Consider the following 26,480-nt stretch of genomic DNA (forward strand, 5'->3'; position numbering starts at 1 on the left):
GTACCTACACACAAGCTGGGCCATGCACTGGACCATGTCTTCTGTAACATGAAGTTGAGCACTGACTCTCCGATTCCGATCATTTGGTCAGATAATTTCTTAATTCAATTCTGGATACCAATTATAGGGAAGAGTGAACATTTAGAGTCTACAGCCACTGATTATAAGTTTAGAGCTTTGCACAAAATATCATTACCACTTTTACAGAGGGCTCTTGTTTCTACCGCACCTATATTATTAGATAGTCCTGCAGTGGATGCTTGTGCAGTCGAGGATTGGTTAAGGCTGAATATTGATGCTGCTGCACCGTTAACAGTATGTACCTCCAGAATCTGTCGCCATTCAGCACCCTGGTTCAATGAATCACTGAGAACCAGTTAAAGCGAATGTACAAAGTTGGAGAGTTAGTGGCATAATCTTTATCTCTAAGATGATAGGGAGGCCAATAGGGCCACCCAAAAAGTATAGTATAAACTGGTCAGAGATGCTAAGGCGAATTATTGGAGGAATAAAATAATGTTGGCAAAAAATAAGAGCAAAGAGATCTTTGGGATTGTAACGTTTTTTATGGCTCCAAAGGTAACTAGCGGAGCAGCCCCACTGTCAGCAGACTGGTCGTAGCTGCTTGCTCAATCTTTTCATGCCAAAATAATGACTATCTAGCAGTCCTTCTTGGTATCAGCTAAGGATAAATTAGCTGGATCAGGGACAGAGGGAGACCGCATTAGTTCCTCTCAACGATGTGAACCCTTACAAGGTCCTCAGTTATTAGAGTTTCCAGCAATTGAAATGGAGGATTCACTCTCTTATCTGATGAACCGGATATCAGGCTCACCAGTGGATGTGTGTCCTGCGACGCTTTCACCAGCTTTGGCTCCCACTATCAATCAACAGATTAACAAGGTCCTGAACTCCTCATTGGCTGCAGGTATTATGCCGCCTCTTTGGAAACAGGCAAAAATCCTGCCCCTTTTTAAAAAAAACAAGCGCTGACCCACTTGTACCCACAAATTACAGGCCTATCTCCCTCCTTCCTGCCTTCACCAAAGTGCTTGAAAAGCAGGTAAATAAATCTATGGTAGAGTTCGCTGAAGCCCACGATCTCCTACACCAGACTCAGTCAGGTTTCAGGGCTGGTTACAGCACAGAAACGGCATTGTTGGAGGTGTCCGAATATCTTAAGGAGATCTTGGATCAGGGGGGTAGACCGATCCTCATATTGTTGGACTTGTCGGCAGCGTTCAACATGGTGCCACCTAGGAGGCTCCTTGATAGATTGGAAAGGATTGGCTTTGAGGGTCAGGCTCTAGCCCGGCTTACCTCCTATTTGGAGAAGAGAGAGCAGGTGATTTGGACTCCTCTGTTTTCCTCCCCCTTGCCTAGCCTACAAGTTAGAGTCCCTCAGGGTTTTTGTCTTAGCCCTACGCTTTTTTAATTTATATATGTCCCCGTTAGCTACACTGGTAGAGTCCTATGGGGTAAAGATAATCTTATACGCTGACGACACTCAGCTGGTTTTCTCTTGCAACAGAGGTAATGAATTCGATGGGGGCATGATTAAATCTTGCCTCACCTATTTTGTCGGATGGTTGGAGGAAAACCAGCTGAAGTGCAATTCTTACAAGTCAGAAATAGTCTTCTTCGGCCTGCCTACAGTACAGGACTGGAGTCAATGGTGGCCGGAGGAATTTTCTCCTCTCAGTGTGGCTCAAGCTATAGCCATAAACTCGTATTGATGATGCTCTTACTATGCGTTCCCAAGTTCAGGCTCTAGTTGGGACCTGTATTGGATTGTTAAACGGAAGGTGAGAAAGTTTCATCCACTTCTTCCGCTAGACTGTAGGAGAACCGTGATCCAGGCATTGATCACATCAACAATACAACAATGACTGGGTCCTATAGGCAATTCCACATATCTCATACGTGTACTACGTATTGCAATTTTTTACAACTATCTCCCCTCAGCATAGAGAGAATCACGTTTATTTTGCCACTGTAAAATAACTTCTATCCCAACTAGACAGCCTGTATGCATGACATTAGTGTGAATCTAATGTGAAAAAAGTGTGAGAAGGCAAGATGACAACTCACGGGCGAACCACCATCGTGATATCTGGTAGGTACTCACCAGATACATCCAAAACACAAAGAGGAAGCGTAGAGGTACTGATAGAATCACCCTCCTAGCAGAACTGTATAAACAAAGAGATTCTATCAAAGGTGAAAAAGTGATAATTTTTATGTTTAATTTTCTGAGTGATACTAGGCTCTCTCTTAGGTTTAGAAAGATGAGAGCACAATGTGCTTGTTAAAATACCCCTCACACACTAAAAAGTCCTTTAGTGTCATGCTCCTCGGAGCAGCACGGGGGTAGGAATAAGGATTTTTTCTTCTGCCGGTGATTCAACCACGCTGAACACCCCTCGCCTGCAAGCTCATGGGGCATTGAAAACTATCAAAAAGAAGACCGCAATTGGTCAATATTTTTTGTACTCATTGCATTTACCTTGCTTCACTTGGGCCAGCTCATGCCCTGAAGCCCAAACAGTCAGCTTATTTTTGCTGTATTGTTTGTAGGACAGCAGGCATACTTCTGTAGAACTGAGTTATTACTAGTAGGGATCACTATACGGTCCTGATGAGTAAGCAGTAGGGGACTGCTTACGAAACATGTCGACTAGGTAGCAAGCTATTGCTCTACCTCACAATCCCCCTCTTAATGTTCCCAGCTAGAGAAGTGAATACATATTTTTTTCTACTAAGCCAGGGAATTTTTAACCTTTTTTGTAATTTTTCACACTCACTTTGTTGGGTCCCTACACTTTCACTGACACCCCTACACCCACACATAGCCTCCATCACAACTTAAGTGCTCCCACGTAGTTCGTTTGGTCATAGCACGCCCCGTCCGGTTATAGGGGCGGGAAGACCCCTATGATGAAGCATGACACTAAAGGACTTTTTAGTGTGTGAGGGGTATTTTAACAAGCACATTGTGCTCTCATCTTTCTAAACCTAAGAGAGAGCCTAGTATCACTCAGAAAATTAAACATAAAAATTATCACTTTTTCACCTTTGATAGAATCTCTGTTTATACACTCACCAGATACACCCTGTTCTCATCATCGGCTGTCTTCAAGCCCTGAAATGAATGTGTCCAACAGAGGAGTAATAGGAAAAGAAAGTGCAATGAAAAAAGGTGAGAAAATAGAGAAATCTCATAAAGTGTTGCTAAAATGCATAGGTGTGCACGGTTTTAACACTTTATTCTTTACTTCGTGCACCCTATCAATTTAAAAAGCAGGGCTGGCTGTTAAGCATACACACCAGTACCACATGCCAAGACTGGATTACGGGATTGCCCTTTATATGGGTGTGTAAGACTCCCTCCTGCAACGTCTTCAGGTGGTGCAGAATGCTGCAGCCAGGCCGATTCTACGCCTAAAACCGAGGTCCCATATGACACTGCATCTTAAAGCATTACATTGACTCCCAGTTAGGGAGCGGATACAGTTTAAAACCTTATTAGAACATTGGAATGTTGGGAGCTCCATTGAAAACAATGGAGTGCTCTGGGCTTATAGTGGCTGGTATAAGCCTGGAGCTCCAATATTCCAATGTTTCTTTGTTCACAGCTCTGGCTGTGAACAAAGGCTTCAGGGAGCCTGAGGGGATTCCAATCCCCTCACGCTTCCAAAAGGCTTTGTTTTTTTGTTAGAACATTCTGTCCTCTAGTGGCAGAATGTTCTAATAGCCTTATAGCCCTTCGTAGATGGGCTATACCGCTATTAAAGTCTCTCTCCCTTGTTAAAGGCCCTCGCCTTCGGCTCGGGCCCTTTAACGCTGGAGAGGGCCTTTAATAGCCGGTATAGCCCTCTACGGCGGGCTATAAGGCTATAGTAATGTTCATAAAGGCTCTTAATGGTAAAATGCCAAGCTACCTTACAAGACGTGTTGGCTGGTACCCTCGGACTAGAGCACTTAGATCAACAGCGGGGGTTGTCGCTTGTGTCCCAAAGGTTCGCCTGGCGCGCAGGGGTGGCAAATCTTTCAGCCTCTTGGGGGCACAGGCAAGGAACAAACTTCTGCTGCTCCGGAGACGTGTGAGAGAACTGATGAGTTTTAAAAAACTGTTGAAAACTTGGTTCTTTGGAAGTTAAACCATCTTTGGGCTACCAGCTATGTGATTCTGCAGCACAGGGACTCTCCTTTTGGATAAGCTGAGCATTATATAAACTCTTTCATTCATTCATTAGTAATTTTCTTCATGTAGACATTTAGCTTCTTCATTTTAAAAGAGCAGCCAATATTGTACATTTGTTTAACATGACCAGTTGCGTCACTTGAAGATCTTGCCATGGATATATTATGAAAGAATATCATAACATGGTGTCGACCAGCAAATTCTATTTGTCTAAGCTAAATTATTGTTGAATGTTTTCTCACAAAGATTGGGAGGCTTTAGCTTTACATATGTAATTGATGCTAAATTAGTGCACAAAACACTTAGTAACTTCTTTGGGTTAGACACTCATCCATGGCTTGCTTCCACGCATCCTTGCTACAATTCAAACAACAAATGTAGTTCTTATATTTTGTCAGTTCCCTGAGCCCTAAACCCTGTCATCAGTCTCATCGTTTTCAGTGTTGCTTCTTTCTTTTTTTGGGGTATGAAAAAGCACTCACTACTTGCATTAAAATGCACTGCCTAAAACACTGGTGTAGCGTGTTAGATTTTTGAATGGGGTTGGAACAGCCCTCGCGCTCGGAGTCGTCTTCTGCTCATGCTTCGAGGTCTTCGAGGAAGAAGCACAAGAAGAGGAGCCCTGAGTCCCGACATCACTCAGAGAAGGACTCGAGTTCTAAACCGAAGACGCAGGTTAAGCTACTTCGGAAGGAGGTGGTGTCTTCGGCTTCGGAGGCACAGGACTCCGAGGGTGAGGCTTCGCTTATGGATTCGCCTGGGTCACCGAAGCAGATAGTGAATCCATCTCCGGTTCCGTCCAATCCTTCTGGTCAGGAGGATGAAGGTGAGATGGAAGAAGTTGGTGAAGGCAAAGCTTCGTTGCCTGCGGGTCCGTCAACCCCAGTGCACCAGCCTGAGGAGGAGGTCGACGTTGTGACGACTCCACTCCCTCGAGAGCAACCCGGCGGCTCTTATCCAGCCTTTCCGGCTCCAGGTCAGGATCCAACGCAGTTCCTGAATGCCATGTTTGGAGTTTACTCCAGGGCAATGTACCCCTCTGGTGCACCGGTTGGTCCAACGGGTCCTTTGGCATTTAATCAGGGTGTCCCCCAGGCTTATGCTCTTGCACCCTTTATGCCTTCCTTGCCGACTCCAGCACCGCATTGGCATTTTCCGGCGCCGACGAAGCCTTCGATGCCAAAGCCATCGAAGCCGAATCCATCGACGCCGATACCCTCGACTCTGATGCCGAATCCGGTTCGACCTCTAGTTAAGCTGCCTCGTCCGACTTCGGTTTCGACGCCAGCACCGACTCCGGCGGAGTCGGTCATGGATCCGTCGGCTTCATTTATGAAGGAGAGGTCGAGACGGAAGGCCCAGAGGCTTCTGAGGAAGAGAGGTATCTGGATGAAGTCTTGAAGGAAGGTGAGCCGCAGGATTCAGAGGATACTGATTGGGATTTGGCCTCTGTGTCTGATGTACCCTCTAAGGATGTGACTCCTTACCATGTCGTCAGAAAGAAGGCAACAGACTTGTTAAATATTACTCTGCCTACCGCTGAATATAAATCAAATATTCTTACTGAGGTCCTTCATTCACCTTCCTCTGTGATTGAACCAATGCTTCCATTCAATGATGCTTTGGCAGAACCTATTTATGAGGTGTGGAAGAAACCTCTGACAGCCCCTGCCGTGTCCAGGGCGGTTGCGAGGATATATAGTGTGGCGCCTAATGACCCAGACTTTTTGTCTACACACCCCTGCCTGAGAGTTTGGTTGTGCAAGCTGCCTGCTCAAAGAAGTCTGCCGGTGCTTTTCCGCAGGTTCCTGGAGAAAAAGTGTCAAGGAAACAAGATCAGGCGGCAAAGAAGGTCTTCTCCTCAGCCAGCATGGCGTTAAAATCAACTAGTGCAACTTGCCTGATGGGACGATACATCCATGCTTTGATGGATTCCGTACAACAGTTGGTGCCTAAAATTCCTGAAGGGGATAGAAAGGACTTTCCACGGATCTGGTGGCTCAGTGGACTAATGCGTCCACTGCAGGGGCCTGTGTTCGACCTCATGGTCACAGGTTCAAATCCCGGCGGGTCCACTCAGCCTTTCATCCATCTGAGGTCGATAAAATGAGTACCATTGAGTTGGGTAACAATAAACATCTGTTATTCAGCGCCAAGAAACCGCTGGGTGAACGTGCGCTTTACAAATACACATGTTATGTTATGTTATGTTAATTTTGGACACTCAGGCTGCTGCAAGGCAAGTAATCCAGAGTGGGCTGGACACGGCTGATTCGGTGGCGAGAGTCATGGGCTCTTCGGTGGCCACTATTAGAGCTGCGTGGTTAAAGTCATCTGAATTTTCTGCAGATGTTCAGTCTGCCTTGATGGATTTTCCCTTTGATGGGTCAGGATTGTTTGACAAGAAGGCTGACGCTGCTTTAGAACGATTTAAAGACAGCAGAGCGACAGCAAAGTCTTTGGGCCTTCAGACCAGAGGTACTTCTGGGAGGCGTTTCAGAGGATTTGGCAGGTCTTCCTTTCGGACCTACAAACAATCTCAGCAGCAGCCACAGCAGCAGCAAAATACGCTGTACAAGTCGTACAGGGGCAGACAGAGAGCTCGTCCTAGAGGTTGTCAAGCCTCCTCCTCCTTCTCTTCCCCTTCCCAGCCCCCTGTCAACGCAGCAAAGCAGCCCTAGATCCGCCATTCCGGATCATGTGGGTCCAGTGGGGGGTCGGCTTACCCATTTCCTGCGAGATTGGGAATTAATTATATCAGACCTTTGGGTTCTCAATCTCGTAGAGAATGGGTATGCTCTTCCCTTTCAGGAATTTCCCCCAAATTACCCTCCTTGCCAGGGTTATTGTTTGGAGGACCACTTGCTTCTCCTGCAAGACGAAGTCCTGGCTCTGTTCAGAAAGGGTACGATAGAGGTGGTTCCAGAGCAGGAAAGGGGTCAGGGATGCTACTCCCGGTATTTTCTGATCCCCCAAGAAGGATGGCAGACTTCGTCCAATCTTGGATCTCAGGATCTTGAATTTTCACCAGAAGCAGGAGAAGTTAAAGATGTTTACCCTTGCACAGGTTCTTCAAGCGCTGCTGGAAGAAGACTAGATGGTGTCGATCGATTTACAGGATGCATATTTTCACATTCCCATCCTGAAGTCGAACAGGAAGTATCTCCGTTTCACGGTTGGGTCGCAACACTACCAGTTTGCGGTCCTTCCGTTTGGTCTTACTACTGCGCCTCGAGTCTTCACCAAGGTGATGGCTGTGGTGGCTGCACATCTCAGAAGATTGGGGATTCCCGTATCTGGACGATTGGCTGATCAAAGCAGAATCTCCAGAGATAGTGCTCCATCATCTGCAAGAGACACCTCAGTTGTTGCACAGGTTGGGTTTTTCGATAAATGTACCCAAATCTCACCTGGTGCCCTCCCAACGCAACCTGTTCATAGGTGCGGTACTGGACACTACTGTGTGTCGTGCATTCCCTCCTCCTCAAAGGATTCACGACACACAGGAAATGATTCCTTTATTTTTCAATGGAGCGGTCGTTCCAGTCCTGAAGGTCCTTCGTCTGCTCGGTCTGATGGCTTCTTGCATTCTGTTGGTCAACCATGCACGCTGGCACATGAGGGCACTCCAGTGGTGCCTCCGCAGGCAGTGGTAGCAGCACAGCGGAGGTCTCAGGAAGTCAGTCAGGATCTCCAAAGAAACTGCGGTGGATCTGTCTTGGTGGAGCGTGGAAGGCAATCTGTCACAAGGAAAGCCTTTTCAACTACCTCCATCGGTGGCCACGGTGATAACGGATGCATCCACTCTAGGGTGGGGTGCTCATCTGGGGGATTTGGAGGTCAAGGGTCTTTGGTCTCCAGAGGAAAGGTTGCTTCAGATCAACCTTCTAGAGTTGTGGGCCATACGTTTGGGGCTCAAGGCCTTCCTCCCTTCCCTTCGCGGTCAGTCAGTTCAAGTCCTGACTGACAACACGACCGCGATGTGGTATATCAACAAGCAGGGAGGTGTGGGGTCGCAGTGTCTCAGCAGGGAGGCTCTGCGTCTCTGGTCCTGGGTTCAGGACCATCAGATTTGTCTGATGGCAAATCATCTGGCCGGGTTTCTGAACGTACGTGCAGACAGTCTCAGTCTGCAGTTCTCTGCCGACCAAGAGTGGAGGCTCCATCCGGAGGTAGTTCGTTATGTCTTTCAGACGTGGGGGACTCCTCAGGTGGACCTGTTTGCCACTCAGGAGAATGCTCACTGCCCGTTATTCTGCAGTCTCCAGTTTCCAATGCAAGGAGCACTGGGGGACGCGTTTCAGTTGAGTTGGGACTCGCAACTCCTTTACGCGTTTCCTCCCATACCCTTGACTCCTCTGGTTCTGAGGAAGATTCGCCAAGACCGGGCCCAAGTTATATTGATCGCCCCGGATTGGCCAAGGAGGGTGTGGTACACAGATCTTTTCCACCTCTCCTCGTGCCCTCCGCTCCATCTCCCTCACAGGGCAGATCTCCTCTCCCAGATGGAGGGGCAGGTTCTACACCCCCACCTCCAGACCTTACACCTTCATGCCTGGAGATTGAGCGGGGCAACCTGAATTCCTTTTCTCTCCCACACGATGTGGTGGATGTCATATTATCGGCCAGGCGTGACTCCACTAAGTCCATTTATTCTTATAGATGGTCTAAATTTGTTGCTTCGTGTGGGGAGAAGTCCGTAATCCCTTTAAGGGCTCGTTTGTCCAATATACTTTAATGTGCACTTTCCTTGGCCCAGAAGGGTTTTGCGGTGGCAACTATCAAAGGTTATCTATCGGCCTTATCGGCTTTCCTTTGTCTGCCGGACCAGCCCTCTTTGTTTAAATCTCCTATTGTTTTACGATTCATTAAGGGCCTTACCAATAAATTTCCTCCTACACCTTTTATTGTGCCTCAGTGGGACATGAACCTTGTACTTACATTCTTGATGGGCTATCCTTTCGAACCTTTACACAAGTGTCCCTTGATACTTTTGTCTTTCTGGTTGCAATTACCTCGGCAAGGAGGGTAAGTGAGCTTCAAGCTCTTAGTTCGAAGCCCCCATTTTTGTCCATTCATGCTGAACGATTGGTTCTCAGGACCAGGGCTGCTTTTCTGCCGAAGGTGGTAACTCCTTTCCATCTGGGGCAGTCCATTACCCTCCCTACATTCTATCCTCCCCCTCAACCTTCCAAGGTGGAGGAGAGACTTCACCGCTTGGACCCTTAGAGGGCAGTGAGCTTTTACCTGGACAGAACAAGAGAGTTCAGGTTGGATGACCAGCTGTTTGTTGGATTTGCTGGCTGCAAGAAGGTGAAGGCGGTGCAGAAGCTCACGCTCTCGAGATGGATCATACTATGCATCAAGATCTGCTACTCCCTGGCGGGTAAGGAACCTCCAGAGGGTATAAGTGCTCAATCTACTAGAGCAAAGTCTTCAACATCTGATTTGTCTCAAAGTGCACCTGTTGAGGATATTTGCAGAGCGGCAACTTGGGCCTCCCTCCACACTTTTGCGAAGCATTACTGCTTAGATACCGAGGTGAGGAGGGACGGCCACTTACGCGCTCTGTCCTCCAAGATATTCTGGTATAGGAGAGTGGACACCCTCCTCCGGGAGTGGGGACTGCTGTGGGACCCTATTCACAAGGTGAGGAATCCACTGGCAGATGTATCTATCAGAAGAACAAGTTACTTACCTTCGGTAACGCTTTTTCTGGTAGATACAGCATCTGCATGTGGATTCCTCACTGACCCACCCGCCTCCCCGTTGTCCACTCTTCTATACTTGAGTTTATTGTAATGTAAATATTTATATGGACAGGATAATGTTCTATTTCAATTGCATTCTTGCTTTTGCTTCACACTGTGTGTGTGTTATTTTGACATTTGTGTACTGTGTATACTGTGTATATATCTACTGTCATCGGTCCGTCCGTGTGCCTCGAAGGCACGGGAAAAAAGGGCGGAACTGATGTCATCACGCCGGCGTGGGCTTATTATGGTGTCGGTGACGTCCGCGGAGTCGCGCGCGCGATGCCGTACCTCTGACGTCGTCCACGTCAGCGCAAAGCTACAAAAAGAATTTCAGAATGTTGCTGACGCAAGGGGGATATTCACAAGGAGAGGAATCCACAGGCAGATACTGTATCTACCGGAAGAAGCGTTACCAAAGATAAGTAACTTGTTCTTTGCAGCTTGACTGCAAGGATGTCATGACTCAAGGGCACCCTCAGTCTATCCAACTGTCCTCCGTTCAGATACCTACTCACCTAGACTTTCTGCAGTTTTTGCTCATATCAGGTCAGTTTCTTCTGGCTGATACAACCCATCCCCTCTTGCAAGGAAGCTCTCCTTTCTACAGGTCACAGGAGCAAAGCTTCAGACAAATGTGAAAGAGTTTGGCCCAGCCTCAAGGCAGAATAGCAACCCAGTGGGCATTCCATTTCTGGGTTTAGATTTTGTATTCCTAAATGAGTATGCAGGCTCCCTTGCCGCCCTGATGATCCACTGTGATCAAATACTGGCTGTGATGGCTATAACTTATGAACCTGTGTTCACCAAGATAGGAAACTGGATCAGAGCCAAGTGCAGCGTGCTGCTGGAGCCCTTACCTTCTCCACAGAACACCCCATTTGCTTTAGCTGCTTGTGGAGATCTTGCACATTGCCATTTGTAGAGCAGAAATGCTGAACAGTCAATTCCTTCCTGTTCTGTTTCAAGCCAGTTAACCATTAAAAGATGCACTTTATCTGCATCATCTTTTGAAAGATTAGTATCTGTTCCTGGCTTTATCCAAGAGAATGTTCATTCTGGCACTGTGACAAAATAACTCAGCAGACCGTACCAGACACCGATCATTCAAAAGACCACTATATATTTTGTTCAGCTATTTCCGCTAATACCACATCTGCTAGAGAAAGTGACAACCCCAGGGTGTTATAGGTGTCAGTGCCATTTGAATCATTATCCATTGTAACAAAATATTTGAGCTAAAAGTACTGGATACAGATTATCAGTTTGTTAGTATGTTGTAGGAAACTGGCTTTTTATGTAGTGCACCAAAATGAGGTATACCATTTAGAAAGCCCAGATGAACCTTATTGGCTTACAGGGCTTAAAAAATAATCCCAAATGCTCTTTGTGGTGGTTTGGGCGAGCCGTTTAGGTTTTATTAGGGGGTAGCGTTAAGCATTTGTTGAAAACACAGAGTTAATAAATGAGACACACAAGAAGAAACTCTACCCCAATTGAGAAAAATAGATCTTTTTATATAATTTTAAACACCAAGATTATCGGAATCTGGTAAGTACTTTCAATCAATCCAAATAGGATTTGTAAAGCACGAATTATCACCCATGAGGGTATGCAGGCGCTGGGGTAGGAGGATTTCTGCTACTGGGATGATCTGGTCGAATAGCCATATTTTAAGACTTCTCCTGAATTTCTGCTGGTAGGGGGCCATGCAGAGGAGGAGAAGGCTCTTCCAGGATATGGCTGCCAGATAGAAGAAGGCTTGGCTGCCACTCCTGCTTCTGTGAATGCGGGGGTTAGGGCTAGAAGTAAGGATGAGGAGCGTAGTTTCCGGTTGGGTTGGTGGAAGTTCACCCTGTGGTTGAGGTGTGTTGGGCCCTTGTTGTGCACGGCTTTGTAGACATGGGCGAGTAGTTTGAACTGGCATTGTTTTCTGACATGGAGCCAGTGCAGCACCTTGAGGTGGGTGTGATGTGGGTTGTCCTCTGGAGGTTGAGGACGAGCCTGGCTGCTGCGTTTTGGATGGTCTGGAGCCTGTTTAGTAGTTGTGCTGCGATTCCCACATAGAGGGAGTTGCCATAGTTCAGGCAACTGGTGATGAGGGCCTGGGTGTCTGTGGATCGGGTGTTGTTGGAGAGCCATTTGAAAATGTTCCGGAACATGTGCAGGATGAGAAAGCAGGAGAATGAGACAGCAGTTATCTGTTTCCTCATCTAGAGTTTGCTGTCGAGTAGGATTCAGAGGTCCTTACTTGTTCTGTGGGTGTGGGTGAGGGGCCAAGCTCTGATGTCCACTAGGAGTTGTCCCACAGGGAATTGCTGTTTTAGAAGATTATTATTTCTGTTTTGTCTGTGTTGAGTTTGTGGCGTCTGTTTTGCATCTAGCTGCCAATGCTGGTCATGCACCTGTGAAAGTTAGATTTGGTGTTGGATGGGTCTGAGAAGAACCGGAGTGTCATCCGCATAGGAAATTATGTTCATGCCGTGAGATGTGACCAGAGAGGCCATAGGGGCCATGTAGGTGTTAAACAGGGTCGGGCTTATGGAGGATCCTTGTGAGACTCTGAAGACTTTTTTCGGGCTTGAGTTGAAGGGTGGGAGGCAGACGCTTTGGATTCTTCCGGACAGGAGGAATGCAATCCATTTGATGGCTTTTCTTCGGATTCCTATATGCTGGAGACTGTGTAGGAGGGTGTAGTGGGACATGGTGTTGAATGCTGTGGAGAGATAGAAGAGAATTAGTGCTGGAGTCTCCCCACCCCAGCCCAGTCCAGGAGAGTCCTGAAGTCTTTTGTGGCTGGTATGAGGTTGGTTTTGGTGCTGTGATTCAAGCAAAACCTGGATTGGGAGAGGTCCAGTAAGCTGTCCCCCGGGTGGGAAGCGAGTTGGAGATTTGTTGCTTTCTTCAGTACGTTGGCCGGGAAGGGTAGTAAGGAGATGGGGCAGTAGTTTTTGAGGTCTATGAGGTCCGCGGAGGGTTTTATGAGAAGTGTTTTGACTTCCACCTGTTCCAACCCTTTAGGGAAGGAGGACAAGGTGATGGATACTCTGATGATGATGGTGGTGAGTTCCTTGCTGATTGGGTCTCTCCTTCGATTGAACATGTGGTGGGGCGGGGATCCTTGGGGGCTCCTGAATGGATTCATGCGTGTAATGTCGGTTTGTGGGATTCGGTGGTGTTGAGGAGCAGTTTTAGCTCGCTTACAGGTGGCTGGGGATCTACGTTTTCATAGATGATGGCTATTTTGTTGTAGAAGTCGGCAAGGGCGTCTCGGAGATCCTGGGAAGGAGTGACCGTGTTCTTGGTGGCTGTGGGGTTGGAGAATTATATGTTGAGGCGGAATAGTTCTTCACTGTGTTTGGAGCAGCATTCAGTCGGGAGGCCAGGGTGTTCTTCCTGGCTATTTTGAGTTGTTGGGGGTACTAGTTGAGGGATAAGTAGAAGTTGGAACGGTCATTGCTGTTTTTCAGGTGTGCCAGATCCTCTCTAGTCACTTGCACGTGCGTTTGAGGAATGTGAGCTCGGTGCAAATCAGATGAAATATTTGTAAGGTCTGCTGTATTTGGAGGGTTTAATGGACGCAACTTTGTCCGCACATTTATTGATCCAAGTGTTGAAGTTTCCGACAGCCCCCTCGCAGTCTGTGGCCACGTTGGGGGCGAGTTATTTAGTGTGCTGATCTAGAGGTCTTCTGTTACCTTGCTCCAGCTTCTGTTACGGGTGTTGGGTGGGCCAGCGGGTGGGGTGAGGGAGGTTGTGAATTGGAAGTGGACTGGTCCAAGTGAACTCTGTTACGTGGTTGTATCTTACTCTGTTGCTGGCTGTAAATTTCGGGTCCAGGGTGTGTCCAGCATTATTGTGTGGGGTCCTGGACCAGTTTGATGAGGCAGCAGATTTCCATGCTTTCGAGTAGGTTGATAGTGTTCTTGTCATTGACGTCTTCCAGGTGAAAGTAGCGGTCACCTCAGCTCTTCAGGGTTTCAGGACCACAAAGACACAGTCAGGTTAAGTGAGACCGAACATGGGGAGCTTGGGTGCAGAGCTGTTTTGTCCAGCAGTTCAGTGAGTTTAAGGCTCTCACGGTTTTTGGTGTTCCTGCAGAAGAGGGGAAAGAAAACCGGAAGAGCCACTCTCGCAGCGGAGCTGGCCTCTCTTGGAATCTCTCGACGTGCAAGTACGTTTTTTGGTGGCTGTGGTGTTCTGACTGAACACAAGCAGGCTTTGGTGCTTGTAACTGGCTCTTGTACTTCTGGTATTGGTGCAGGACGGCATTTGGGGGTCCTAGTACCTCCAAACTTGGCAAAGGGACTGATTTGACCTTCTGGAGCACAAAGACCTATTGCTGGAGTGCTGCTCTCTCGGTGGGCCCAAGGATCGACAGAACGGTGTACCGGGCAGCTGCAGTCTGGTGCAGGGGAGTGGCTCCTCTACTCCAAGGGAGATGTTGCTGCCTCAAGGAAGGGCTGAGCAGAGATCAAGGGTTTGGGGAGGCTGTTCTGCTTCTGGACGAGTCAGTGTTTGTGATTGTCAGGAGAGCAGCAGTCAGGCAGGGTTTAGCGCCAAAGTTGATGCTGGTCATCAGTTCTCACGTCTTCAGCTCTTTGTCTTCCCTTTTTCAGGCAGACAAATCTGGGTTCCTGCTGTTGGAGTCACCTAAATACTAAATTTACGGGAGTTGAGGAGAGTGAAGGGTATTATCCAATAGGCTACTTACTCCTGGGGTCACTACACCCCATATAGGATCACTTCCTGTTGAATGCGGGCATAGCCCTATCCCAGAGTTTCTAATTCCACCAAAAATAAGATGGTGGAACCCTTGTGTCGTGAAGCACATCAGGTAGCCCACCTTAGGGGTGTGACCACCCGGAGGTGCAACACGCCTGCTTGCATAGCTAATTTCCAGCTTGTCCTGGTGCCAAATGTACCTCAGGGCAAGAGGTTGCATCTTCCAGGTCTGGGGGTAAGCTAGGGTCACATATCAAAGGTGGTAGGGACTTTGAAGCCCCTAACCTTGATATTCTAAATCACTAGCCTTCCTCAGAATTTGTCTTTGGTGGCAGGCAGGTTGATACCAGTCAGCCAGCATGCTAGACTCTGGTAAGGTTTTCAGTGGGCACCTCTAAGATGTCCTCTGGGTGCATGTCATAATTAATCTAGTACAGGCTACAGTGCAGATTTATTGAGACAAGGTGTTTGATACCAAACACCATAGGTTTCAGTCAAGCCATTATGTAGCTGGGGAACTTGTAATGGCCAGTGCCCAGTACATATACTTAAGATGGGTTCCCTGTTCACTTGTACCATCTAGTAATTGAACTAGACAGCACAGGGGCATAGCTGCTCATGCAGACATGCCCTCACATGTACTATAATGCACCCTGCCTTAGGGCTAAACGGCCTGCTGTAGGGGTGACCTACAGGTATTACATTCAGTGACTTTGACATGGCACACTAGGTGGGTGCCATGTCCTGTTTTCAAACATGATTTGCACCAAGTCACACAGGCTACAATGGCAGGATGCATGCAATTTGTATGGGGGTCCGTTAAGGGGGCATAATACATGCTGCAGCCCTTAGGGATCCTCTTTAGCACCCATAACCTTGGTACCAGGCGTACCACTTACTGGGAGGCTAATGTGTGTTCCAATTGTCATAATGATGTTGTTTTTAGGGAAAGAGCACTGGCACTAGGGCCTAGTTAGTAGGGACCCAGTGCACATCAGTCGAAAAATATCAGTACCAGTTGCAAAAAGTGGAGATTAACATGACAAAAAGAGGCACTTTCCTACACCTGTAAGTTTTGTAATTATGTGCGGGGAAACCAGACCCTACAAATGTCATCTTAGTATAAGTAACCAAACCTACTCTGGTTTCTAAACAATTTAGAGCACAGGAGCTTCTCCTTTTTCTGATTAAGGTCTCATACAGAGGACATTTATTTCATGGTGGTACAAGAAAGGAATATCAGGAGAGCTGCCATCACAGACCTCGTGTAGCAGCCATCTTTCCCTCCATGTTAAGCAGTCCCATTGGAACAAGTAGTGCTGGAGCACCCCCATAACATTTGAAAGAGTGAAAATATAGAATGCTCTTGAAAAGATCCCTGCAAATATTTTTCTTCTGGCAGCAATTGCTGAGTTTTCAAAGATAGCCTGTCACACATCCCCTATGCCTTTAATGTGGTTATAATATTGATCAGCACCCCCACACTAAAATGTGTTCAAGCATCACTAATATTAAGTAAATCTTTCAAGGTCAGATGGCACAATAGAATATGCATTCCTTGTCACCAGTGTCTTACCCTCATGGTTTGTCTAGTGTATGAGTAGATAGAATGTTAATAAACATTGGCCAAACGAATGAAACCTACGATAAGGAATCGTAAAGGGTTCTTTTAGAGGTACAACAGATACACTATTTAAATCTACCCAACACATTCATTTGACACACTATTTAAATCTACCCAACACATTCATTTGACACACAACATAAGTAACTACATAGAATAAATAGTTATCTTGTTTATTACGATTTGGTTTATGTAACTTAAAACAGCCGAAGACACGTCATTTAACCCCTTCGATGCTGATGACGAGCTCAGCTCGTCATCAGCCACGGGTGGCGTGTGCTGATGACGAGCTGAGCTCGTCATGTAACGGGGTATTTTTAAAAATGCCGCACAGCGCAAAAATCACCGCAGCAGCGATGCGGTTAAACAGTTTAGTAAAATTACTCTGCATGGAAATTAGAAGGAAAGATTAACTTGCAGGGTGTGTTCTGATTACATTTCACATGCTATTTCTGTAATTTAAGAACATCACTAAATTAAATGATGCTTACTTAATAGCTAAATATGTTCCATTTGTTCAGAATATTGAAAATGAAAGGAATGCTAGCTGTTTACGTTTTAATATTTCATACAATGGTGCTTTGATTGTATTAGCCTTACCCATTAAAGTCTTACACAATAAAGTCAATAAACAGTGTTTTTGTTTTCCTTAAAGGATGAAGATGAAGAAAGATGTGACAGTAAAAATGGTGCACCTTGGAGTCTAACAATGAGCCATCCTGTAGCAGAACGTTTAGATATGTTGATGTCCATTCTCTTTCTATACATCAAAGATGTTTGTTATGTAAATGGTAAGGACGCTATTGTTTGTTTGTACTAATCAAAGAGACACCTTTTTTGTATTTATTTGTGTTTATTTGCTCAAAAATATTGTGTAGAGGTTATATAAGATAAGACATAGAGGAGCAAGGATACTAGGAGGGGAACAAAATCTAAAATTTGAGGAGCGGGGCCTTGGGTCAGGTTAATAATGATGGTCTTTGTGACTGCCATGGGGAGAGGGATTTGAACCGATATCTAGTGACAAATAACATGCACTTGATAAGGCATTAAATGGATTACCAAAACTAGAATCTGGACCTTGAATAAGGTGTATGGTATGCTGCCAATCTACCTGTGTCTATATGAAGGCATGGGTTAGGAATGGGTTTAAATGGTATCTGTAGTTATAATTAGATCTTTAGGTACTGAAACGAGTATTGGGCTATTAAGGAAGGTTACTACTCCTGTAGCATGTTGGTCACTACACCATTAATTATGAGGCAAGTGAAAATGTTGAAGTTGTTGAGGTTGTGATAGCAGCAGAAGTAGTCGCCAGGAGTTTAGTAGAAGTGCATAATTTTTCCGTTCACATTAAATTCAAGAGGATGGAGTCTGGTGGGAAAGGAGATGAATTGTATGTCCCAGTTGACAGTGTATGAGGGGAAGTTGATGATCTTGGTCACTACAGGTTGGTGTATTAAGCAGTCTGTCATCTGGTGTGAAGAATGGGGTGTCATCGGTCACATATGTTTTGCAGCGTGAATCTTTTCTGGATTCACATGCTGTGCATAATTCTGCCATCTAGTGGTTAGATCTGGAATGATTGTATTTGTTTTTTGTTTTTGGGGGTATTTGTGGTTGGTGGGCGTCGACATACCACCAGTTGGTGTCCCACCGTGACGTCGACGGGCTTCCTCCGGAAGCTCCCACGTTTGGTTGCCATTTTCAGATTCTTTTTTTCCGCTGTTGGGTCTGGATCGTTACGGAAGGAGCTCCAAGGATTTGGAGAGAAGAATCCTCAAAAATTCAAGAAGTTAGTTTCTACAGGTCAGCGATACCTACATTCGACAGTCCCCTCGTCAATTCCAACAGTCGCAGTACACCGAAAGGTGAAACAACAAAACTTCGACAAACAACCAGAGAATGCGCATGCAGGGGGCTCCCTACGCAAAGTAATAGACAAAACACAGTTCAAGTTCTGCTAGAATTGCCACCACAAGTACGCGCAGAAATATCAGCATCCAGTTTGCAACCTTTGCCTCTCGCAGGATCATCAAAGTCAAGACTGCAGCGCTTGCTTGGCCTTCACCCCGAAGACGTTGAGAGTGAGAGAAAGGCAGAGAAGGGCCAACTACAACATCCAGGGACAGGGCCCTCCACCATCGCTTCGAGACCTAGGCCTCTCCAGCGAAGAAGAGGAAAACATTGCTGAAAGGCTCGAAGTCGATGAGGACACAGATGTCCAGGTCGTAGTGGTCGAGAAGAAGACTTCTAAGGAGGTAAGAGATACATCGGCCCTGAGAAAAGTAGAAGAGTCACGAAAAACGGACTCTAAAGCCTCAAAAGGAGCCTCGGTGTCGAAGCACTCAACGACCGCAGAAGCATCCAAAGATAGGCACTCCGTCAGATCCTTGGACAAGGACTCCAGAACAGCAAGGACCCTCGAAAAATTGAATTTGTCGAAAGACGGACACAATAAAGATACTTCCACGTCAACAAAGGGTCAAAACAGGCTTCGACGACCGCATCGGCAAGCGCAAAAAGAAAGGCCAAAACTCTCTGCGTCGAAACACGTGCAGCCAAGGTTGAGAAAAGAGAAAGCGCCTCGAAGCCGAAATGGCTAGCATACTACGGCGCAAAAGCTTGAAGCTTTTCAAGATACCACTGAAAACTTCTACAGGAGTAGAAAAAGTCATAGAGGAGTTGCAGCCTCCAACGGCACCCGAACCGCTCGCCGAAGAAAAGGAGGAAGATTACTTCTTCGAGGAAGAGAGGGACGTAGATAAACACAAATATGTGGAGTCGGCAACCTCAGAGACTCGAGACCTCCAATGGCAAGATCTTGGCGCTGAGTCACCAGAAGAGGCGATTGATAGATATCCCTCGAGGCCCTCACCTCCAGATGACATTGGGATGTATAATCAGGTGATTAAAAATGCATTATAAACTGTACCATAACTCTTGGTGGTGAACTCCTGAATGTGGGAAGCCACAGTTTTACTCTGCTTCAACTGCTCACTAAAATCTGTTGTGAAAAAAAAAAATGCAACTGAAACTTATGGAGTGCATTTGGAAGAGGAGAAACCAATTCCTTCCAATGCTACCAAGTGTACTAGGTCAAGGAAAGGAAGCATTTAAGGAGCCTGCAAAATACAAGGCAGTCTCACCAAGAGGGGAGAAGAAATGCAAACATTCTTCAAAGGATCCAATCTACATCAAAGGGTCAGTAGCAGCTGACTCTTATCCCTTGCACGGCTAGACGAAGAGCAAATGTACCAACCACTGCTGGCCCACCACTGGACAAAGAAAGTAAGAGGATAGACGTAGTGGGAAGAAAGGTCGAGTGAAGTGCGGCGAGCCAGTGGCGCATAGCTAACTCTAATGCATAGCTGAACCGCCATGCATATTGCATATCAGCATTGGGAAGAGGTAGGGGATCTATTGAAACACCTACCGGAACAGTTCCAAAAGAGAGCTACCCGCTTAGTGGAAGGGGGAAAAACATTGCAAATACATGCTTGAAATCGGCTCTGGATGTAGCAGAAACATCAAGCAGAAGAAGGCATGCTTGGCTGAGAATTTCAGGTTTCTGTTTATGAGCGTTGTTTGTAATCAACTAAATCATTTGAAGAAAAACAACGACACAGCAAGTTCTTTGTGCCCTCTACAACTCAGAGGCATGCTTATGGGCACCCTGTCAAGAAGACCAACAGGTAGAGGGGTCACCAACCTACTACCTCACACCAGGCATGCCAGCAAACATACCAGGGATCAAACCAAGGTCAACAGCAGGGCCAACAACAGAACTGGCAGTACCAGCAGGGAAGACCGTTTCATGGGCGCCCACAGGGAAGGGGCCAACAACAAACAGGCGGTCCACAGACCACCACCAAGTGACTGGATTCCATAAGGAGCACACTTAGCAAAAACATCACAAAGTGTACCCACAGCCTTACAACCTACAGAAACTCAACATCCTGTAGGCGAACGGTTCATTCATCATACAACACTAGTGGGAGGCAGACTTAAGTATTTACTACAAGAATGGAAGGAAATAACTACGGACAAGTGGATGTTGATCATAGTCCAATACGGTTACTGCTTAGAGCTTAAAAAGCAATCTCCCAACAAAAGGCCAAAGCTAAAGACACATTCACAAAGGGAATTATCTCAATTTCTGGAAGAAGTGCAGGAACTTCAAACAAAACATGCAGGAGAACGCGTACCTCAAAGGCAAGGAACAAAGGCATTTACTCAATTTACTTCCTAATTCCAAACGTAGATGGAACACTACGCCCTATATTAGACTTAAGGTTCCCAAACAAGTACATAAAAACAAAAAGGTTCAAAATGACAACTGTGCAGGAGGTGATACCTCAAATCCAACAAGGAGATAACATGGCGACCATAGACTTAAGACGCATACTTGCTCATCCCTATGAACGAAAGACACAAGAACCTATAAGGTTTGTGGTAAACAAGACACACTTATCAATTCAAGGTGCTTGCATTCGGACTCAAATCAGCACCACAAGTGTTCACAAAGTGCCTAGTAATGTTAGCCGCACACCTAAGAAGACAGGGAATTTCTGTCTATCCATATTTAGACGACTGGTTAGTAAGAGCAAGCTCATACCATCTCTGCAAACAGCATATAGAACAGGTGATACAAACACTAATTCAGCTTGGTTTTTCAATTCATTGGAAAAAATCATCGCCAGAGCATGTAAAGTTGTGCCTAGGCGCATAATTAAACAGTGTTAGTGAAGGGAAATCCCAAGTTGCAAGAGAACATTAGCTTTACTGAAGGAGACCCATCTTTACCAGAAGGGGCCACATCCAACAGTGAAAACAGTGGGTAAAATACTAGGAATGATGGAGATGGAAGCCGGTCAGATGCGTCTTTGGTGCCTGCCACGCAGGGGAGTAACTCCTTTACTCCAAGGGAGATTCTTCAATCATCTAGCGCCTTGCAGATCGGTAAAGTTCCAGGATTCAGTATTGGAGTTTTGTCCAGGTAAATCTAAAGTCCTGTAGCCAGGGGTTCCTACTTTATACCCAAGGAAGGGGTGGGACAAACTCTGGCGGACCCACCTATGGGAGGGTTTGGAAAGAGGGGTGGCTACACCTATTTCCTTTGTCCAGTTTCGCACCAGAGCAGGGGCTGGTAGCCCCTGCAACCCGTATGAACTGGGCTATGCACAGGGACACCAAATGTGCCCCCAGTACAGACTTCAAAGCACTCTTGGAGCACCTACCCAGCCCCAATAAACTAACTATTTGGGAGGTGGTTACACCTCCCTGTGACAGAAAACTGTAGTAAGTAGATTCTCAACAAAGTTGTGGAAGTTGCAGAAGAAAGTTAATTTCTGTACAGGTGCCGCCCAGCAACAGCAGAGGGAAACATCGAACAGTAACTGACACGACAATACGAGTCAGTTTCCACATTCTAAGAAAGAACCATCAGCTTCCTGGCACGAGCAGACTGCACGAGCTAGCTGTCACTTACAAAATATGCAAAGAAGGCCACTACATTATCCTCCTCATTATACAAAATAAAATAAGACCAAAACAAAACAAAATAAAAACAAAGAAAGCAAAATTATATACATTATGAAATCCTGTACCTCGTCGCCACAATTTCTGTAGTAAGTAGATTCTCAACAAAGTTGTGGAAGTTGCGGAAGAAAGTTTATTTTTGTACAGGTGCCGCGCAGCAACAGCAGAGGGAAACATCTAACAGTAACTGACACGACAACACGAGTCAGTTTCCACATTCTAGGAAAGAACCATCAGCTTCCTGGCACGAGCAGACTGCACAAGTGAGCTGTCACTTATAAAATATGCAGAGAAGACCACTACAGAAACCTATTGTCCAGGCCTCCCTTGCTGGAGTTTCGTCCAGCAGCAGGAGGCCAGACTTGTGTCTGTGGCTGCAGCATCCATTTTGTGATGCCAGGGTTCTGGTAAGCTGGTACCGGGTGTACTGGTGTGGCCATGTTTCTCTCTCTAAGAGGGTGGAATCATACCTCCGCCGCGACTATTGGCGGGAAGGTATGATTCCAAGGTGTTTGACACCAAACACGACATGTTTCCTTCCAGCCATTCCAAAGTTAGCATTTACCGCAAGGTTATAATGCACTTAAGAGTATATGGTCTGGCTGCATCACAGAACAACCCCGGAGAAAAGATTCTGAAGGCTGCACAGGGGTCCTGCACATCCATGGGCATCCTCTCACACAAAACCCAGCCCTCTGCCTTCAGGATTGATAAGGCATGCCATAGGGGTGTTTATTATTTGCAGTGATATAAGGTAGATATATGGAACTTATATATAAGTAAGGGGTGCATACACCACCTTACACCGGCTGCTGTAGCAGACTTGTGTCATTTTGGAAGGCTGCCCAGGGGTAGCATAATACATGCTTCATTCCCTGGTAGTCCCCTGGGGTACCTATGCCTTGGGTACATAGTGTACCATATACTAGGGACTCACAAGGGTACCCCAAAATCCAATCTGGAGTGTACCTAAAGTACAGGGAATCATTTTAGAGAAGAAGCAGCTCGGCTGGGGTCCTGGATAGCAGGGCCCCAGCCAGACTAAAGTAAAACAAGCATTTGCAATGCAATAGGTCTCGCATTAGGAAAGTTTGAGCTATTGGTATTGTAAATGACAGATTTTTATTTATGTGTTGGTTTTGAAAATGGCGAAATTAATAACTTTGTCGTTTACAATGCCAATAGTTACAACTTTTGCAAATGTGACACCTATAGCATTTGTAATGCAATATGTGTTGTATTTACGTGACTTAGATGTATTGATATTACAAATAACAATGGCTTAATTTTTTTATTAATTAATACTTGAATAAAAGTTATTGTAAGTTATAATGGCAATAGCTTAAACTTTTGTAAATAACTTTTGTGAAGATTATGTTCAATGTATTTTATTGTGACGAAAATCCAAGAACAGAAGTGAAATATTAACCTATGATGCTGTGGTGGCGCTGAGTGATGTTGTGGTGGCAACGAGTGATGCTGTGACGTTCAGTGATGCTGTTGTAGCGCATAGTGATGTTGTGGTGCCCCTGAGTGATGCTGTGGTGGTGCTGAGTGATGCTGTGGTGGTGCTGAGTGATGCTGTGGTGGTGCTGAGTGATGCTGTGGTGGTGCTGAGTGATGCTGTGGTGGTGCTGAGTGATGCTCTGGTGATGCGATAGAGTGAGTGCGATAGATAGATAGAGTAAGGGCGATAGATAGATAGAGTAAGGGCGATAGATAGATGGAGTGAGATAGATAGATAGATAGATAGATAGATAGATAGAGTGAGGGCGATAGATAGATAGACAGATAGATAGAGTGATGGCGATCGATATATAGATAGAAAGAGTGAGGGCGATAGATAGATAGATAGATAGAGTGAGGGCGATAGATAGATAGATAGAGTGAGGGCGATAGATAGATAGTGATGGCGATCGATAGATAGAGAGATAGATAGATAGAGAGATAGATAGATAGATAGATAGATAGATAGATAGATAGATAGAGGGCGATAGATAGATAGATGGATAAATAGATAGATAGATAGATAGATAGATAGATAGATAGATAGATAGATAGATAGATAGATAGATAGATAGAGTGAGGGTGGCGCACATGCTCTGTGTCCGAGCTGCAGACTTTGGGAGCATTTTTAAAAGTCTCTTTCTAAACTCTCGCAGATCAACGCATACGCGTTAGATCAGCGAGACCTAAAAAACGACTTGGATAATCCTGCTTAAAATCTCAGAAAATGTGCTCTGCCCCAATTATTGGTTCAGTTTTAAATGAATTCAGGTGCATCCGTGGTCAAAAGAAGTCGTTTTGCCCCGGCACATGGAGGACCACAGAGTTATTGGATGGAGAGTGTTATTTCATGAGATTCTCTGTGATATTCCCGTCAAACACACAGACTTCTGCATAAATCAACAAAAACTAATGTACAGCAGTCAATGAACCCAAATCAGTTCATTTAATGAGTAGGAACAATGTGCAAACTGCGCAGGTTCACTACACCATTCCAGTTCAGCCAATAGACCGATGGAGCACTATCTGAAAATAGGTTTGAAAGTCTAGATTTTTCTCTGCAAAATGATCCTGTTCACCATTATTTGGTAAATCGGGACCTTTCAAGGTACCGTTTGTGTGCTATGTAGCTTCTTTCAAAAGTTCTTTAAACATGAATAATTTTCCTGACCCACATCTTTCGGGCTCTGTTCACAAGGTTTTAATTGAAAATATACTGCAGTAGTGGCTGATGAGTCGGTGAAACGCCGCTGATGAAATGTTGGTCCCTTTCCTGCGTGTATCATGTTTGCGGGGTGCTTGTGGGCTCTCTTGTACCATCCACAGCCGCCTTTGGTCTATTGGTGCATTCTTCTCAATGAAGGCCGCACACCAATTAAAATACATCTGTGATGTCTTGTAGTGTACATTTGTGAGCTGCCGGTCCTCAATCATTGGTATCTGTTTAGGTGTAACTCGAATTATGCGGATCTGGTAGTCGGCAGGGAGGACGGATATTTCACACCTATGAGGCATGCGTCACGTGGTGCTGTATTGTGCTGGCAAGCATTGCCATCTCTGCCGGGATGAGGTCACTTGAGAAGCGGCGCCTGCCAAGAGAAGCTCTCCTGCGCTGTGCAAGTTTGTGACCTAGATTGGCGGATGCCAGAGTAAGAGCCACGCTCTCCAGAGAGAGACAGAAGCGCCTCGGGCAGGGTGCAGCGTGGGTCTGTCTTCCAGGCTGCGTGGAGAGGTCACAGCTCCTGGTCTGACAGCAGCAGTCTACGGGGCGATGAACCAGGTATACAGTGGTACTGCCTGGAAAACTAAAGCTCCGTCTTTGCTGAAAAGCAGATTTAAATTATATTTGAGACCGCTCTGCTGCCTGACGAGGACCGCAAAAACAAGCTTGAGGGTGAAGAAAAAAATGAAACCTGAGCAGCACCGCCGCCTGAAAGGTTTTTAACAAGACCCAGACTGAAGGAAGCAAGAACACCTGAAAAGGTCTTCAACAGCGACGTTTAAATACTGCAAGAAGTGCCCCAAACGTTCTAAGCTATATACCATAGATTAATGCAGAGATCCGCTCCAGCCATGCAACCAGGGGCCGAATCAAGCTCAGTACGAGCCTCACTCTCGGGTCCTTCAGAGCGCCTGTCTAGAAGGGATCTCCACTTTGTACATGGAGTGCTCTCTTTGCCATAACCAAAGAGTGGGACCGGGCACTAAGAGTGCTAGACAAAGTGAGAAAAACATAAAGCACACAGGAAATCTACGGCAACACAAACAGTTTGGAAGGAAAACAAAAAAAATCGGGCGGCGTAATAGGGGCAGAGAGGCTGACTAGCTGGCGGTGTCATGTGCTTATCTAGGTTCCTGATCGATACTGTGACCTTATGCCCCTATTCGGCTATAAAGCCCTTTATTCCCTATATTGGCATAACCGTTCAAGTGCGATTTTCTGAAAAGTCATCTCTGGCCTCACACGAGCAGAGCCACAGAGCCACATTCCAGCATGACTCTCTGCTACTTCCTTTGCAACCAATTAGTGCAATGACAGAGCAGCAGTCACTATCTGATATTCCTAGATAACACTCCGAGTTCTTCAACAAGATAAAAACTTAGCAAAACCTGGAAATCCCCGCTTGCTATGTTTTGATTAGTAATAGAACTCTAATGAGCAACTGATAGCTGCCACTTCCTAGTGACATCTTTTATTGACGTCTTATGTCCAGCAAACTTGCGTCAAACCCGGCACCTGTCAGGTATAAATATTACCAACGTTGCCTTAAGCAATGCGAAGCTAGCTGCTGTTGAGCGAGAGCTACTGTTGCTGATGCCAGCTGCCTGCATGACCAGTGTTGGTAAAAACTAGCACTCTGTCGCTGCAGCCTGCTATCCTGTGGTGGTGAAGCTACTGATTACCATTATCGCCGCTACAGCGCGAACTGTGGTTCAGTACGCTTGAGGAGCCGTGCAGCCGTCCTCTGCGAAGACATCCAGCCCAGCTGCCCGCGGACGCTGTCACCCCTCCTTCCTCCCGACGCGCTGAGAGAAGCCGCTGCCTTTCTCGTGCAGAGAAATCCAGTCCCGGCGCTTCCGGTTTACCCTCGCGGGTGACTGGGATATCGAGAGAGACCCCTGAAGG

General features: G+C 46.2%; 1 protein-coding gene across 1 annotated transcript in view; it reads left to right on the top strand.

Annotated features, from left to right (window-relative positions):
- RRN3 (RNA polymerase I transcription factor RRN3) overlaps window positions 1-26,480 on the top strand; it is a 546,972-nt gene that overhangs the window by 203,237 nt on the left and 317,255 nt on the right. The window contains exon 11 of the mRNA XM_086941427.1: window positions 16,962-17,097. Coding sequence (XP_086797553.1) covers window positions 16,962-17,097 — 136 coding nt within the window. The remainder of the gene's footprint in view (window positions 1-16,961; window positions 17,098-26,480) is intronic.

Source organism: Lissotriton vulgaris, chromosome 10, assembly GCF_964263255.1.
Source record: "Lissotriton vulgaris chromosome 10, aLisVul1.2, whole genome shotgun sequence".
NCBI lineage: Eukaryota > Metazoa > Chordata > Amphibia > Caudata > Salamandridae > Lissotriton > Lissotriton vulgaris.